At 39.2% G+C, this 17,589-nt stretch overlaps 1 protein-coding gene across 14 annotated transcripts in view; it reads left to right on the forward strand.

The window, feature by feature from the left end:
* The window catches only part of MLLT10 (MLLT10 histone lysine methyltransferase DOT1L cofactor), a 269,667-nt gene extending 261,935 nt beyond the window's left edge, over nucleotides 1-7,732 (forward strand). For 13 of the 14 annotated variants that reach the window (XM_058532542.1, XM_058532546.1, XM_058532539.1 and 10 more), the window contains 2 exons: nucleotides 3,905-4,114; nucleotides 5,949-7,732. In XM_058532542.1, the coding sequence (XP_058388525.1) occupies nucleotides 3,905-4,114; nucleotides 5,949-5,993 (255 nt within the window). In that variant the 3' untranslated portion in view covers nucleotides 5,994-7,732. Of the gene's footprint in view, nucleotides 1-3,904; nucleotides 4,115-4,815; nucleotides 4,943-5,948 lie in introns of all 14 variants that reach the window. The other variant, XR_009216985.1, reaches the window with a different exon arrangement.
* The last annotated feature ends 9,857 nt before the right edge of the window (nucleotides 7,733-17,589 follow it).

Consider the following 17,589-nt stretch of genomic DNA (forward strand, 5'->3'; position numbering starts at 1 on the left):
GTGTCTTAAAACAGCATGATAAATGTGGTGGAAAACTGTCCAGAATTGTATTTTTTTTTTTTTTGTGAGGGAGATCAGCCCTGAGCTAACATCCATGCTAATCCTCTTCTTTTTGCTGAGGAAGACCGGCTCTAAGCTAACATCTATTGCCAATCCCCCTCCTTTTTTCTCCCCAAAGCCCCAGTGGATAGTTGTATGTCATAGTTGCCCATCCTTCTAGTTGCTGTATGTGGGACGCAGCCTCAGCATGGCCGGAGAAGTGGTGCATCAGTGCGCGCCCGGGATCCAAACCCGGGCCGCCAATAGCGGAGCGCGCGCACTTAACCGCTAAGCCACGGGGCCGGCCCAGGAATTGTGTATTTTGAAGATAAAATCGCAAGACTTGTTTGTCAGACATTTAAGAAAAAGAAGAGTTCTAAACAATTGGACTTTTACTGAGCTTTGAAAGACTAGGAGGAACAGCAGATTTGGGAAAGAAAAGGAGTTCTGTTACGGACATACTCAGTTTGAGATGTGTGTTTAGATGTTCGAGTGAGATGTGGACTAGATAGTTATATGAGGCTGCAGTCGAAGGAAAGGATGCAGTTAGAAATATAAATTTGGATGGGGGCCGGCTCAGTGGCATAGTGGTTAAGTTAGCACGCTCTGCTTCTGGCGGCCTGGGATTCGCAGGTTCAGATCCCAGGCACGGACCTACACATTGCTTATCAAGCCACACTGTGGTGGCATCCCACATAAGGTAGAGGAAGGTGGGCACGGATGTCAGCCCAGGGCCAGTCTTCCTCAGCAAAAAAGAGGAGGATTGGCAACAGGTGTTAGCTCAGGGCTAATCTTCCTCACACACAAAAAAGAGAAAGAAATGTAAATTTGGGGTCATTGCTGCATATATGATGTTTAGGCTCACAAGATTCAATGAGATCAGTAGGGAATGAGGACTGATGTCTGAGGACTGAGCCCTGGACATCCCAAAAGAGGAGAATAATGGGAAAAAAAGTGACTAATGAGTTAAGAAGAGAACTGAGAGAGTGGTGTCTCTAGGATCCACGTGAAGAAAATGTTTCAAGAAAAGGACTCAGCTGTGTAAAATGCTTCTGGTAGGACAAGTAAGAATAGACCATTGAATTTAGCTATCTAGAGTTGTTTCACAAATGCGGTTTTGGTGAGAAGTAAAAACCTCATCGAGTGGTTCAAAAGAAAATGGGAGGAGAGGAAGTAAAGATGGCGTATAGGCAACTCAAGAGGTTTTACTATAAAGAGCAGAGAAATGAGCAGCTGACAGAACAATGACATAGTCTAACGGGGGGGGGTGGAGTTTCTATTTATTTTGAGTATGACAGCATATGTGTATGTTGATGGGAAAATTTCTGGTGCAGGAGAGAGAGAGGATGATACCAGAGCAGCCAAGTTCTTAAGACGAGAGAGGAGTTGAGAGCAGCATTCCACTGTAATAAGAGGGCAGGCAGAGCAGCTGTCAGTGGATTTTATGATAGGACGTTGAGGAAACCCACTTCTAATGTTTTTAATTTTTTAAATTAGAATTATAAGTTAAATCATCAGCTGAGGGAGATAGGGGTATTGGTGGTTAGAGGAGAGAGAAGAAGATGTGGAATAGATATCTTGGAAAAGGGGAGAACAAACTGACTCTTATAGATGTGGCAGTGTGTGGCTCATGTGCAGGAGCGGCACTGGCTGGCCCTCTGTCATAAATTTTAAGTGAGACCGAGTTGATAAGGGTGTGTGACTTTTCTCTAGCCTCATTTCCCTAGCACACTTCATTGAGTTTGACTGCTTGGAGAATGCACTATTTAATTAACTCAGAGTTTCGGCTTTTGTTTATAATTTCTTTCTAAAATATATCTACCTCTTTCTTGCTTTAGTCAAAAATATATTGAAAATATTTCTTTTGGTTCTGGATCATCATTTTCACTGTCTCTCTTCTTACAGTGTTATATAAATTCTTAAATGCTCACACTAAAATGTGATCTTTTCTTATCTCTTGCCTCATCTTAATATGAAGTACTAAAATTCAGTTTATTTGGGGTTCTTCCTGTTAATCAAGATTTTACTCTAATAATAGCACATATAGATATCTCATTTCTTAATCAACATGGTTGATTAAGGAATTTTTAGCACAAATTGTTGCTCAGAGACCATAAGGACTGAAGCAGTTTAAACTCTACTTTTTTCTTTGTCAGCCAAATTTGTGGGGTGAAGTTTGTTCATTTATGAGCGTAGAACCTTATGTAGGCAAGAATTTTAGTATAAGGCATACTTACTTCTCCCACCTTAAGAAAAACTCTTACTTGACCCGACTCCCCCAACCAGCTGCTGCCCTGTTTTTCTGCTTGCGCCTCCTCCCACATGGCCTTCATATTGCTAAGTCCAGGAGTCAGTTCTCGTTCTTCATGTTACTTGACCTAGCAACAGCATTTGACAGAGTTGGTCACTCCCTCCTGCTTGAAACACTTTTCCCTCAGCTTTCAGGATACCATTATCTTGGTTTTCCTCCTACCTAACTGGCCATTCTTTTTTAGCCTCCTTTCCTGGGTCCCCCTCTTTTCCTCAGCCTCTTAACTTTAGAGTGTCCTGGAATTCAGTGATCTCCTCCAGTCACATAGATTTAAAAACAATCTATGTGTGGATACTTACGTCTCCTGCCCTGGCCTCTCTCTGGAATTGCAAACTCCTGTATCTCACTGCTTACTTGATATCTCCTCTTGGATATCTTAATACGCATGTCAAGCATAACGTGTCCGAAGCTGAACTGCTGATCTTCTACCACAAACCTGCGCCACACATAGTGTTCCTTACCTCAGTTGATGGCAACTTCATCCTTCTAGTTGCTCAAACCAAAAACCTTGCAGTCATCCTTCACTCCTCTCTTTCTCTGACGCCTCACATTGAATCCATCGAGAAATCCTGAGTCAGATTGTGTCATTCCTCTGCTCAAAACCTTCCACTGGCTTCCCTTCTTACTTTGAGTAAAAGCCAAAGTGTTCACGGACTGCCACGATGAGGCCCACATTCTTCTCTTGCCTCCTACTTGCTAATTCCACTCCACCCTCCTGGTCTCCTTGCTCTTCCTTGATCACACTGGATGTGCTCCCACATAGCCCGTTAGCACTGACTGTTCCATCTGCCTAGCAGTATCCTCCACCCCGCATATCCACATAGCCAATTCCCTAGTCTCCTCCGAGTCTTTGTCCAAGTGGGACCCACCCTCATCAATCTATTTCAGATGACCCCCTGATGACACGCTCCTGTTTCCCTTGACCCTTAGCAATAATCACAGCCTAACATTTTTGTTGATCTCTCCCTCTTCCCCCCAGGGTAAGCTACATAAGGGCAGGGATTTTTTTTTTCCCCACTGATATGTCTCAAGCACAAAACATATGTTTCAAAAGAGTACCTGGCACATAGTAAGCACTCAGGAAATGAAATATATGCTTGCTGTAAAGAGTAGTCTCATAACTACATCAAGAAAGCACTCTTTCTGTTGGCATGAATGAGAACTTTAAAAGTTAAGTTCCCAGAATTATGGGAAGGGTTTGATCCACATAGTGCATTCTAAAGTCAAGTACAGATACCCTGTGATTTCTCGAAGTTGCTGTTCTCCTTGATTATCATGGATAACCTAATTTGAATAAAGGTCTCTTATATTTGTTTGCTCTGTTTTGAAAATAAGCTGTTCACTGATGATATTGACATTTTATAGTAGATGATTATTATCTAGTGTGGTATATTTTTCCAGATGAGATACTTGTTTTCTTTCTTAGTAGTATGATTGTGACTAACATTTAAATATCTGATATTAAAGTAAAGAAGAAAATAGAAAAGGCAGGCTTGACTGACTGCTGAATTGTGTGACTGGGAACTCATCTTCTCCCACATGTTTTTACCGAAGGAACAACATCAGGCCCTTCTGTATCAGTTAATGCAACAACATCACCACCAGCAACACCACCAGCCTGAACTACAGCAGCTACAGATCCCTGGACCAACACAAATACCCATAAACAACCTGCTTGCAGGTACTCAGGCGCCACCACTTCACCCAGCCACCACCAACCCATTTCTCACCATCCATGGCGATAATGCGAGTCAGAAAGTAACAGTAAGTGTCTTTGCTTTATTATAGCTAGTGAAATAATAAAGAGAATTTTATTGATTAATCAGAGATGATTATCTCTCCAGCGTCTCTCTCTTATTTTTTGTTTTAAATACTTTATTCCCCTGATAATTTCTTCTTAAAACCAGTTGTTTCACCAGCTGGATATTGTAAACACAACGGACCTGAGCCAATTTATATATCCCCTAAGTATATCAGTTTGAATTTGCACATACGGTTTGAAGGCCGTTTTATAATTCAACAATTTTCAAAATGAAAATATATTTTAGTTATAGCAAGTGGTATGGGACAGTCCAATCAAAAGATAAAAGATAATAGTTGGTGCTTTTTGAGAATCTTTGTTTAATTAATTTGTTTAATTATAGAACTAGTTTAGATAATTTAGGAATATTTTTATTATTTTGCTCTGAAGTGCTTTCTAAAACTGAATTATATTTATAATAAAATTAATATATAAGTTTTAGGGCAATCCAATTCTATCATATTACTTTTAAAGAGAAAATACATCATAATCACATTTGTAATGGAATTTAAATTCTTTATTAGTTTTATGTGAGTAATAACATCTTACCCTTTCAATGTACAAGTTAAGATAAATTAAAAATGGATACAGGAACAGTATACTATACTTATAGTAGCACTCATTTTAAGGCTGTTTCTTTCTATTAATTCTCCCCTTCAATTAGGTCTACTTTACTGGAGTATAAATGTTTCCCCTAAATTCCAGTTCAGGGCAGAACCCTGTTAGAGGAAGGATATTGGGATGTAGAATGGAGACTGGACATCAGGAAAAGGAAGAAGGGAAAGAATGAGGTGGGAGACTTGGCAAATAACAGTGTTAAAAGTCACAATGTTTGCTATTTCCCATTACTTTGAAAGCTTTCTGTTTACTGTGCTGTTAGTCTTCAGAAACTTCAGTTTGTATTTAGTAACAAGAATTGGTTCACAATACAGGATTATTGGTTTGCATTAACTTCTCAGTGCTTTTTGTTTGCCCCATTGTTTCTGACTTCCTGATTGTGAATGCTGTCATCATCTCAAACCTGGTTATAGCTCCAGTGTTTTGCTGACTTGTGAAATTTGAGTGATTCTGTATTAATTTAGAAATTTTTTGTACTGTTTGTTCCTCTTTCTCAAGTTTCTTCTTGTGTTAAAAAGTGAATTAATTACAAGCTAACTTTTTTTGAGTTATACAATATAAAATGTATTTTTTAATGGAAACTACAATAGTAAATTATATAAAATAAACAGAGTATTAATTACCTGATGGAGAAAAGCAAAGCTGGGAAATAATATTTATGAGCACCCCTCTGTGTGTCAGGCATCTTTGTTGGATACAATAGTATGTGTGATTTCAATCTTTAAAATAATAATAGGTTGTAACCCCATTTTTTTTATAGATTAGTAAAAGGAGACTCAAAGAGGTTAAAACTCAAAGGATAAATAGCAGCTGTGGGATCAGAACCCATGACTTTTAGTCCATTAAAAATCCATTTTTCGCAATACCATGTTACTTCTTTTGTGGAAAAGTTGATTTGGAGGGATGATTTCTATATTCATTCCTTATGAGTTCTATCCCTCAGATGAGCACTTCTGTCTCTATATGCTGCTGAATTTAATATAAAGTAACTGATAATGTTTACCAGTAAATTCATGTCTTCATATTATGCTAAAAAGTAGCCATGCCAACTTCTAGAAAAAAAGGAATAACCATATATACTGTCTTTTATCTCAGTTATAATTTCAATTAAGAGGATATTACCTCAAATGGGGGCCAAAAGTTGATTTAGCTAATGCGTCTGATTTTGTTTAACTGCAGAGACTTAGTGATAAAACTGGGCCTGTCACTCAAGAGAAAAGTTGACGCTTGAGAAACATCTAGAAATTGCCTATCCTGCTGTTCTAGCACTTCATCTGGCTGCTGTTGCAGTCCTCTTACTACACCTATGAAGAAACGCAACAAGAAACCAACCGCACAACAAAGGAGTAATTGCCACAAGGACATTCTTGTAAGGCTTTGATTGATTCTTGTTGCTTTGTTGCACTGAAATGGAATTCCTTTATCCCCCACCCCCCACCCCTCACCCAGATTTTTTGAACTTTGAAAGAAAATTTAAACTAACTTTTGTCAATGAAATAATTTACATGCAATGAGTTTATGAACCTAAGAGAAATTTAATATAGTTGGTGCACAACTAATTTTGTTATAAATTGGAGAGATAAATAGCAAAATAAAAACTTGTTCCATTTATAAACTATTTGATTTCATTGGACAAGTCAGAATATGAAATACGATCTTTTGTTTGGGTTCTAGTCTGCTTGCTCTATGAGTCAAATCTAAAACCAAATTTCACGGAACTGTCCAGTTTCTTCTACTAGAGTTTTATTAGTTAAATATTGCAAATAAATAGGTCATCAAGTGGGACTTGGCCATCTTTATTATAAAAATTTCCTTTCTTAATGAGATTTGGCCAATTTTGGTAATCAAGTTAGGATGGTAATGTCCACTTCTGCTAAAGGTAATTTTCTTTTGCTAAATGCTTTTTCTTTAGTGTTAGAACCTACTCATATTTTAAAGAACGCTTGAGTTAAGTGAGTTCTAAGGCTGCTGGGGGAACCAGGTCAATTCAAAGTGAAAGACTTCTTTCAGAAAGAGGGGCCACTCTGGAAACTGCTGGTAGGGTTTGGCCTGAATCAAGTGCCTCTTATACTTCCTTTGTGTTGAAATGGCTCTGGACAGCTGAGCTTGCACTGTAGTCAGTCCTTGTAGGTAGTAGGAATAGTCAGTGTTGCGCCAGCAGCCTTCCCCATGGTTCTGCCTTTTATATTAAAAACTTTCTATGCCACTGTAGATAGCTCAGGCACAACTATTACCTGGGTATTTATCCACTAATGAGTCACAAGGAAAATGAGTGGATTTGGTAAGAGTTTTTTTTTTGTTTGTTTTAATTTAAACAACTTCTCATTGTTGACAATTATTTCAAACAAACAAAACAAGACAAGAAAACCACCACTGCAGTTCCTGAAACAGGTGAAATCTGTATTACAGCCCTTCCACTTTGGGTAGCCACACTCCTGGTGTGATGGTATGGCAGAGTATAAATTAAACAATTGGGCATGTAATCACTGAACTGTTCTTAAATGTGTGAATTATTAGTGGAAAAGACCCAGCTGTAATTAGACCTCCACTGTGTACTTAGCTGGAAGAACATGTTAATTCTGCAATATGTCTCTTGGTTAAACATTGCACAGTTCTTACCTCATTTCTGTAAATAAGGTTTTGTGAATCTGTTTTGTATTGTGAAAAATTCATAAGATAACATTGATATTTTGATCTGTAATATTTCTAATTGGTAGATTTAACTGAAAAGTAAAATTAATTTATTTTTATATGTTCAGGGGAATTTTAAAGAAAGTCAAATCTTTTGTAGATAATTAAAAAAATCGGTGTGGTTTATTTTACTTATTTAACCCACTGGTTGTTATTCTGTAACAATTTGTATAAATGGTAAATTTTGAATGTGTTGTTATTTTACCTAGATGTAAAATTCCACATGTATTAAAGAAAATGTACAAAGTTTTTGTTAATAAAATTTAATAATGTTTATAACTCTGTGCCATTCATTTTTTCCAGTTTTATGAAGATGTAATTGACTTAAAGCACTGTATAAGTTGAAGGTGTACTGCATAATAATTTGACTTACGTATATTGTAGAATGATTACCACAATGAGTTTAGTTAACATCCATCATCTCATACAGATACCAAAAAAAAAAAGAGAGAATGAAAAGTTTTTTCCTTATGATGAGAACTCTTAGGATTTACTCTCTTAACAGCTTTCAACTAGACCATACAGCAGTGTTAACTACAGTCATCATGTTGTACATTACATCCCTAGTACTTATTTATCTTATAACTGGAAGTTTGTACTTTTTGACCGCCTCATCCAATTCCCCCTTCCCCTGCCTTCCACCTCTGGTAACTACAAATCTGTTCTCTTTCTGAGTTAGGTTTCTTTCTTTCTTTTCTGTTCCTTTTTTTAAAAAAATAGATTCCACATATGAGAGCATACAGTATTTGTCTTTGTCTGACTTATTTCACTTACCATGATGCCTTCAAGGTCCATCCATGTTGCTGCAAATAGTAGAGTTTCCTTCTTTTTTATGGTTGAATAATATTCTGTTATATGTATCACAACTTCTTTATCCATTCACCCATCAATGGGCACTTAGGTTGTTTCCACGTCTTGGCTATTGTGAATAATGCTGCTATGAACATGGGGGTGCAGATACCTCTTTGACATAGTGTTTTTGTTTCCTTCAGATATATTCCCACAAGTGGAATTGCTGGATTATATGGGAGTTCTATTTTTAATTTTTTGAGGAACCGTCATACTCTTTTCCATAGTGACTGTACCAATTGACATTCCCACCAACAGGGTTCCCTTTTCTCCACAACCTTGCCAACACTTGTTATCTCTTGTCTTTTGGATAATAGGCAGTCTAACAGGTGTGAGGTGGTATCTCATGGTTTTGATTTGCGTTTCCCTGGTTAGTGATGTTAAGCACCTTTTCATATACCTGTTGCCCATTTGTATGTCTTCTTTGGAAAATTGGAAAAATGTGTGTTCAGGTCTTTTGCTCACTTTTTTTTTTTTTTTTTTAAATTTTATTTATTTATTTTTTTCCCCCAAAGCCCCAGTAGGTAGTTGTATGTCATAGTCGCACATTCTTCTAGTTGCTGCATGTGGGACGCGGCCCCAGCATGGCCAGAGAAGCAGTGCATTGGTGCGCGCCCGGGATCCGAACCCGGGCAGCCAGCATCGGAGCGCACGCACTTAACCACTAAGCCACAGGGCCGGCCCTTGCTCACTTTTTAATTGGATTATTTGGGTTTTTTTTTTTTTTTTTGCTCTTGAGTTGTGTGAGCTCTTTATATATTTTGGACATTAACCCCTTATCAGATATATCATTTGCAAATATTTTTTCCCATTCCATAGGTTGTATGTTCATTTTGTTTATCATTTCTTTTGCTGTGTAGAAGCTTTTTAGTTTGATGTAGTCTTATTTGTTTATTTTGTTCCTTGTGCTTTAGGTGTCATATCTAAAATATCATTGCCAAGACCCATGTCAAGGAGCTTTTTTCTTGTGTTTTCTTCTAGGAGTTTAATGATTTCCAGTCTTACATTTAAATCTTTCATCCATTTCGAATTAATTTTTATGAATGTAAGACAGGGCTCTAGTTTCATTCTTTTACATGTAAATGTCTGCTTGTCCCAGCACCATTTGCTGAAGAGACTGTCTTTTGCCCTCTGAGTATTCTTGGCTCCCTTGTCAAATATTAGTTGACTGTATATGCATGGATTTATTTCTGGGCTCTTGATTCTGTTCCATTAGTCTATATGCCTGTTTTTATGACAGTACCATACTGTTTTGATTACTGTAGCTTTATAATATAGCTTGAAATCAGGCAGTGTGATGCCTCTCATTTTGTTCTTCTTTTTCGAGATTGCTTTGGCTATTTAAGATCCTTTGTGGTTAAATATAAGTTTTAGTATTGTTTTTTCTACTTCTGTAAAAAATGCCATTGGAATCTTGATATGGATTGCAGTGACTCTTTATATGGCTTTGGGTAGTATGGACATTTTAACTATTAATTTTTCCAGTCCATGAACATGAGATACCTTTCCATTTTATTTGTATCTTTAGTTTCTTTTATCAGTGTCTTGCAGTTTTCAGTGTAGAGATCTTTCACCTCCTTGGTTAAATTTATGCCTAAGTATTTTATTGTTTTTGATGCTATCGTAAATGAGATGATTTTATTTCTTTTTCAGATGATTATGTATAGAAATGCTACTGATTTTTATGTGTTAATTTTTGTATCCTGCAGCTTGACTGAATTCATCAATTAGATCTAACAGTTTTTGCTGGAGTCTTTAGGATTTTTTATATATAAAATCATGTCATCCACAAATAGGCAGATTTTGATGCCTTTTATTTCTTTTTATTGCCCAAATGCTCTGGCTAGGACTTTCAGTACTATGTTGAATAGGGGTGGTGAGAACGGGCACCCTGTATTTTTCCTGATCTTAGAGGAAAAGCTTTCAACCTTTCTCCATTGAGTATGATATTAGCTGTGGACTTGTCATATATGGCCTTTGTTATGTTGAGGTGCATTCCTTCTATACATAATTTGTTAAGAGTTTTTATCATAAGATAGATTTATCATATCAATGTTTATATCATTAGACCTAATGTTGAATTTTGTCAAATGCTTTTCCTATTGAAAATGTCTATTGAAATGATAATATGATTTTTTTCTTTCATTCTGTTAATGTGATGTCACATTGATTAATTTGTGTATGTTGAACCAGCCTTGCATCCCAGATAAATCTCATCTGATCATGGTGAATGATCCTTTTAATATGCTCCTGAATTCCATTTGCTGATATTTTATTGAGGATTTTTGCATTTATATTCATCAAGGATATTGGCCTGTAGTTGTCTTTTCTTGTAGTGTCCTTTTCTGGCTTTGGTATCAGGGTAATGCTGGCCTCATAAAATGAGTTTGGGCGTGGTCCCTCCTCTTCGATTTTTTGGAAGAGTTTGAGAAGGATTGCCATTAATCGTTCTTTAAATATTTGGTAAAATTCACCAGGGAAGCCATCTGGTCTTGGACTTTTCTTTGTTGGGAAATTTTTGATTAGTGAGTCAATCTCTTTAGTAGTAATTGATCTGTTCAGATTTTCTGTTTCTTCCTGATTCAGTCTTGGTAGGTTGTGTGTTTCTAAGAATTTTTCCATTTCTTCTAGTTGTTCATAGTAGCCTCTTATGATCTTTTTTATTTCTATGGTGTCAGTTGTAATGTCTCCTTTCTCATTTAGAATTTTGTTGAATTGAGTCCTCTTTCTTTTTTCCTTGGTTATTCTAGGTAAAGGTTTGTCAATTTTATCTTTTCAATAAACCGACTTTTAGTTTTATTAATCTTTTCTGTTGTTTTCATGTTCTCTGTTTCATTTATTTCTGCTCTAATCTTTATTATTTTCTTCCTTTTACTAACTTTGGGCTCACTTTGTTCTTTTTCTAGTCCTTGAGGTGTAGAGTTAAGTTGTTTATTTGAGATCTTTCTTGTTTCTTAATGTAAGTGTTTATTGCTGTGAACTTCCCTCTTAGAACTGCTTTTGCTGCATCCCATAAGTTTTGGTGTATTCTGTTTCCATTTCTTTTGTTTCAAGATACTTTATTTCCCCTTTAATTTCTTCTTTGATCCATTGGTTATTCAGGAGAGCCTTGAGTAATGTCCATGTACTTGTGAGTTTTCCAGTTTTCCTTCTGTTAATAATTTCTAGTTTCATACCATTGTGGTCTGAGAAGACACATGGTATGATTTCAATCTGCTTGAATTTGCTGAGACTTATTTTGTGGCCTACTGTATTGTCTATCCTAGAATATGTTCTATGTGCACTTGAGAAGAATGTGTATTCTGCTGTTGTCAAATAGAAATTTCTGTATATGTCTCTTAGGTCCATTTGGTCTATAGTGTTGTTCCAATCTTCTGTTTCCTTATTGATTCTCTGAACTCTGATTTCATCATGTTGTTTTGTGTAATTACTACACATTTTTCCCTTTTGGTTACCAGGAAGCTTATATAAAACGTCTTAAAGTTAATAACAACTTAACTTCAATAGCATGCCTAAACTTTACACTTTTACTTCTCCCCATCACATTTCAGGTTATTGATGTTACAGTTTACGTATTTTTTATATTGTGTATCCAATAACATATTAGTGTAGTTATGGTTATTTTTACTATGTTTGTTTTTTAACCATTAAACTAGAGTTGTAAGTGAACTATGTACTACCATTACCATTACAAAAACTATCTTTGACTATATATTTACCATTACCAGTGAGGTTTTTTTTTATTTATTTATTTTTTGTGTGTATGAGGAAGATCAGCCCTGAGCTAACATCTGCCAATCCTCCTCTTTTTGCTGAGGAACACTGGCCCTGGGCTAACAACCGTGCCCATCTTCCTCCACTTACACGGGACGCCACCACAGCATGGCTTGACAAGCAGCGCATCAGTGCGCACCCGGGATCCGAACCTGCAAACTCCGGGCCGCCGCAGCGGAGCGCGTGCACTTAACCATTTGCGCCACCGGGCTGGCCCCACCTGTGAGTTTTACACTACCTTCTTGTGTTTTTATGATGTTGATTACGTCCACTTTAAAATGTCCTTTTACTTCCACTCAGAGAACTGCCTTGAGCATTTCTTGTCAGGCAGGTCTAGTGGTGAATTCCCTCAGCTTTTGTTTGTTTGGGAAAATCTTTATTTCTTCATTTCTGAAAGACGGCTTTGCCGGGTATAGAATTCTTGGTTGACACTTTTTTTCTTTCAATATTTTTAATGTATCATCCCATTCTCTCCTGGCCTGAAAAATTTCTTTTGAGAATGCTGCCGATTGTCTTATGAGGGTTTTCTTGTAACTTCTCTCTTTTCTCTTGTTGCTTTCAAAATTCTTTGTCTTTGGCTTTTGACAATTTAATTATAATGTGTCTCAGTGTAGCTGTATTTGGGGTCCTTTAGGACCATTTCTCTCCCCTGGTTTGGGAAGTTTTCAGCCATTATTGCTTTAAATAGACTTTCTGCCCCTTTTTCTTTCCTTTCTTCTGGAATTCCCATAATGCAGATATTGTTTCTTTTAATTGTGTCCCGTAAGTCCCATAGGCTTTCATCACTCTTTCATTCTTTTTTCTTTTTGCTCCTCTGACTGGGTAATTTCAAATGTCCCTATCTTCTAGGTCATTGATTCTTTTGCATGGTCAAGTCTGCTTTTGAAGCTCTCTGTTGAGTTCTTCAGTCATTGTATTTTTCAGCGCTAGGATTTCTCTTTTTCTTTTTAATGGTTTTTATTTCTTTTGTTGAACTTCTTGTTTTCCTTTGACAGTTCATAGATCTTCATTTCTTTAGGGTCAGTTTAGGGTCAGTTATTAGAGCTTTATTAGTTTACTTTGGTGGTGTCATGTTTACTGAGTTTTTGTGATTCTTGATTCCTTACATTGGTATCTGTGCATTTGTGTAATTGGTTTCCTCCTCCAGACTTTACAGATTTGCTTTGGCAGAGACAGTTCTTCACCAGTCAGCTCAGTTTGGGTTCCTAGATGTATCTCCTGGTAATGTCTTTGGGCAGGTGGGGCCTGCTATCAGGGTCTATTTTTGAGTGAGGCCACTGTCTGAGCCCTGAGGTCTGGGGGCGGGGGGTAGCTGCTGTCAGAGAACAGCTGGATAGGACTACTGGCTTGGTTCTCTGCCCAAGCAGGCCTGTAGGATGGGCTCCTCTGTTGCCTGGGTTCTCCGGTCAGGCTTAGTAGACAGTTGGGGCTACGTACTATACTCAGTAGTAGGCAGGGCTCTGAATTGGTTTCCCTGCCCTGGCAGGTCAGCAGAACAGGCCCCAGGGCCTGCATGGCTTGTTGTCTGGGGACCCTAGTCAGACAAGACTATGCACTGAATTCCCTGGCCAGACAGGGCCACCAGTTTTGCTCTGCAGACGGGGAAACCATGGGCTTATCTTTTCTGTTCAAGTGCCACTCTAAGCAGGGCTGTTGGGTGAGCTACACAGCTTCCTGTGTGCTCTTCTAGGTTCCCTGGTCAGGTGGGCTGAAGGCTGTGTTTAGCAATGGGAGGGGTACAAATTAGTTTCCCTGCCTGAGTGGAGCCAGAGAACCATCTCCAAGAGCAATAAGCCTCTTGGTTTGTGGTCTTGACTCAAACCAACCTGTACCCCAAGTTCGCTGGCTGAACAGGGCCACTGGATTTACTCTGCAGGTGATCAGCTCTGCCTGCCAGACTCTCTGCTTGAGTGTTGCTGGGCTACACAACTTCCAGGTGTTCTGACCTGGTTTTTGGTCAGGTGGCTGGGAGCTACGCTTGGCGGTGGATGGGGCTATGAATGAACTCCTCTTGCTGGGCTCCAGGCAGCCTCCCAGGTGTTCTGGGGCAGGCTTTCTGGTTGGGAGAGTCTGGGAGCTGCACTCAGCGGTGTGCAGAGCTATAAATTAGCTCCACTGCCTGAGCAGGGGCAGACCAGTCCCCAGGGCTGGTGGACCTGCATCCTGCTGAGTTCCCTGGTCAGGCTGGCCACCGTCTGGGCTGTGCAGATGAGCAAAGCTGCTGGTTGGGACCACTACTTGGGCACTGCAGGTGGAAACTCAGTCTGCCAGGATCTGAGCGCTGGTGGTTGCAAGCCCCCTGCATTCACAATCAGATTCCCAGTGGTGGAGCCCTGCAGATTCCCCTGTGTTCCCCATGGGGCAGAACTGGAGTTCTGTAGGAGTTCCCACAAAGTGACCCACAGTGCAGGGGGCGGAGCTGAATGTCCACCCTGGGCTCTCTTTTCCCACTGGATGAACCGTAGGTTCAGGAGAGATCTCTCCGTGTGGTGCTAGGCTGCTCTGGGGGAGGGGCAATGTGGGCAGTGTGTAGCCGCTCCTGTTAACCTTCTAACGTGGTCAGTCTTGGTCTCTGTGGTGTAGGGGGTGCTTCGACCTCACCCCGTGTTCTAGGATTTTCTCAGTGGTGTCTTGTCCATGAATAGTTACTTGTTCTTGTGAGGGGGAGAGAAGTCAGGAATGATCTATGTTACCAACCTGGTGCCGTCACTCTCTGTGCCATTCTTGTTTGGAGAGGATGAAGGCCCTGAAGACCACTGATGGACGCCTCACGCATTAGTTTATTCCAGGAGTCTCTGGGTGTGCTTTGTGCTTTGGAGCTTCAGTGTAATTGCATCTTGGAGTCATGCAAACTTTGCTCATGCGTACACTCAGTACAATGTGTGAAGCTCTGCAGAGCAAACTGACCTGTGTTTGAATCTTAGATAATCATTAAATGAGACAGCACACTCTGAAAATTGCTGTCATGCAAACAAGAGGAAAATAATCACAGTGGAGATAAAAGGAAAATAAATTCCAGATGTGATAATTAATTATAGCACATTAATAAAATAATATTCAAACTTGGTAAACATTAAATTCCTCTTGTTTCTATAGTTAGCTTGAACCAGAGGCATTTAAATGAAAGGGAAATCTACATCTGTTTAGTGGTTCTTGGGTCTGTGGTGCTTTGCAAATGCTTAGACTTCATCCCAGACTTAATTGAATCAGAATATACTGATCTGTGTGATTTGCTCCTAGTAATTAAGAATTGAAGAAACAAGAAAAACTGGGTCTGGGCTTTTAACTTTATAAAGGAATGAATTTTAGATTCCTGGAGAGACTTCCTTTTTTTGTACACAAATGGAAAATAACTATCTGATTCTGGAAAGTCTTGTCTCTCCTAAGGCTAAGGAATATCATGCCTCTAAAATGACAGGTGAGGGCCCAGCCCAGTGGTGTGGTGGTGAAGTTTGCGTGCTCTGCTTTGGTGGCCCGGGGTTCGCAGGTCCAGATCCCAGGTGCAGACCTATACACTGCTCATCAAGCTATGCTGTGGCGGCGACCCATATACGAAATACAGGAAGATGGGCACAGATGTTAGCTCAGGGCCAATCTTCCTCAGCAAAACAAAAAAATAAATAAAATGACAGGTGACAATCATTAACTTCTTCCTCAGTTTTCACACTCTCCAAGTAATCTACTTTAAAGAAAATAGTACTTTTATCTTTGATTACCATTTATCTTGGCTGTTTATTTGTATTAGTATCTTGGTGGAACAACACCTGCCTTTCTAGCTTTCTAACTTGAGGTGCCCTGTCACTTCATCAGCTCCACCGTGAAACACACCTAGTTTTCTGGTTGCTGCTTTGTGGTTTCCTGTTGTTGCTGATTCTTGCTCTGAGAAGTTTCTCAGGAGCTGCTGCTCACTGCCCAGCACGGACGCTTGAAAACAGGTGTTCTGTATGGAGAGGGGTTTCCCTCGGCTGGTTCCTAGCTGGACTGCTGTGCATTAGTCCTGTGGGTGTGTGATTGGGGTCATGGGTCAAGAGCAAGCACTGGGGATGAATGCCAAGAAAAACAGTTCACCAAGTTGTTTTCCTAAGCTCTTTGTCAACCCAGCAGAAGACGGGATGATCACTGTAAGGGGACTCGCCCCAAAACAGACCCGAGAGGCCCCTCTAGGCAAAGGGGCCTTATAGTGAAACATAGTTTTGCTTTTAAAAGTAGGGAATGGACTTTTGTTTTGAATTTTAGAACTTTCAATGAGACAAACGCTTTTTTTTTTTCTGAGGAAGATTCGCCCTGAGCTAACTTCTGTGCCAGTCTTCCTCTGCTTTACATGTGGGTCGCCGCCACAGTGTGACTGCTGACTAGTGGTGTAGGTCTGCACCCGGGAACTGAACCCGGGCCACTAAAGCGGAGCGCACCAAACTTACCCACGAGGCCACAAGGCCAGCCTGAGACAAATACTATTAATCTTAGTTTTCCTTACTGAAAATGAAACATACATAGATGACACCATATTTTTGTATAAATTAAACTAGGCCTTTTGAAATGAAATTGTTGTGAACTTTTATAAACATTTGGAAGCTGTTATATTTTTAAAATAATTTTACTTTGTTAAAAATTCATGCTGGGGCCTACCCAGTGGCATAGTGGTTAAGTTCACGTGCTCCGCTTTGGCGGCCCAGGGTTTGTGGGTTTGGATCCCAGGCGCGGACCTATACACCACTCATCGAGCCATGCTGTGGCGGCGTCCCACATACAAAATAGAGGAAGACTGGCACAGATGTTAGCTCAGCAACAGTGTTCCTCAAGCAAAAAGAGGAGGATTGGCAACAGATGTTAGCTCAGAGCTAATCTTCTTCACACACACACAAAAAATTCATGCAAACTATAATTCCACTTACAGTCCCATTCCTCACCTTGTTATTGGCGTCAAAAGAAACATCTCTTTCATACTGATAACTGAATGTTTACAATTGTGTCAGTATAGTAGAGATTTCTGTGAAATGGGAGTTTCCTTTGATGATGACTTGGGCTACAGTTCAGGTTTGGCGGGTCTGTCCAAAGAAGCAGACTCCCTTTGTAAGCCACCCTGCTACGTGCGTTCTCACCATCGTCACCAACTCTCTGTCTGTCTCTCAAGTCTCTCTGGCTGCTTTGGGCTTGGTGTCCCCAGGGTGCTTGTAACTGTGGGTGCTAGCATTAATGTATTTTTTAAATTACAAAAGTTATCATGACCACTTTTCAAAAAATTTGAACACTAGAAAAAAGAAAGCAAACCTCCCATTATTCCATCATCCTACTAGCAATTTTTATATTAAAATGTATGCATATGTATAATTTTCCTATATTTTCTTATGTATACTTTTCCTACATGGTTGAATCACAGCATACACATAATTTTGTGGCCTGCTTTTGTCACTTAAATAAAAAGAGACAAATACTTGCAAGATTTTAGAAATTGCATTTTGTACTGTTTGCTGTAACTCGGTAATTTTCTGGGCCAGATGTGCAGTTT

Source organism: Diceros bicornis, chromosome 36 (assembly GCF_020826845.1).
Source record: "Diceros bicornis minor isolate mBicDic1 chromosome 36, mDicBic1.mat.cur, whole genome shotgun sequence".
NCBI lineage: Eukaryota > Metazoa > Chordata > Mammalia > Perissodactyla > Rhinocerotidae > Diceros > Diceros bicornis.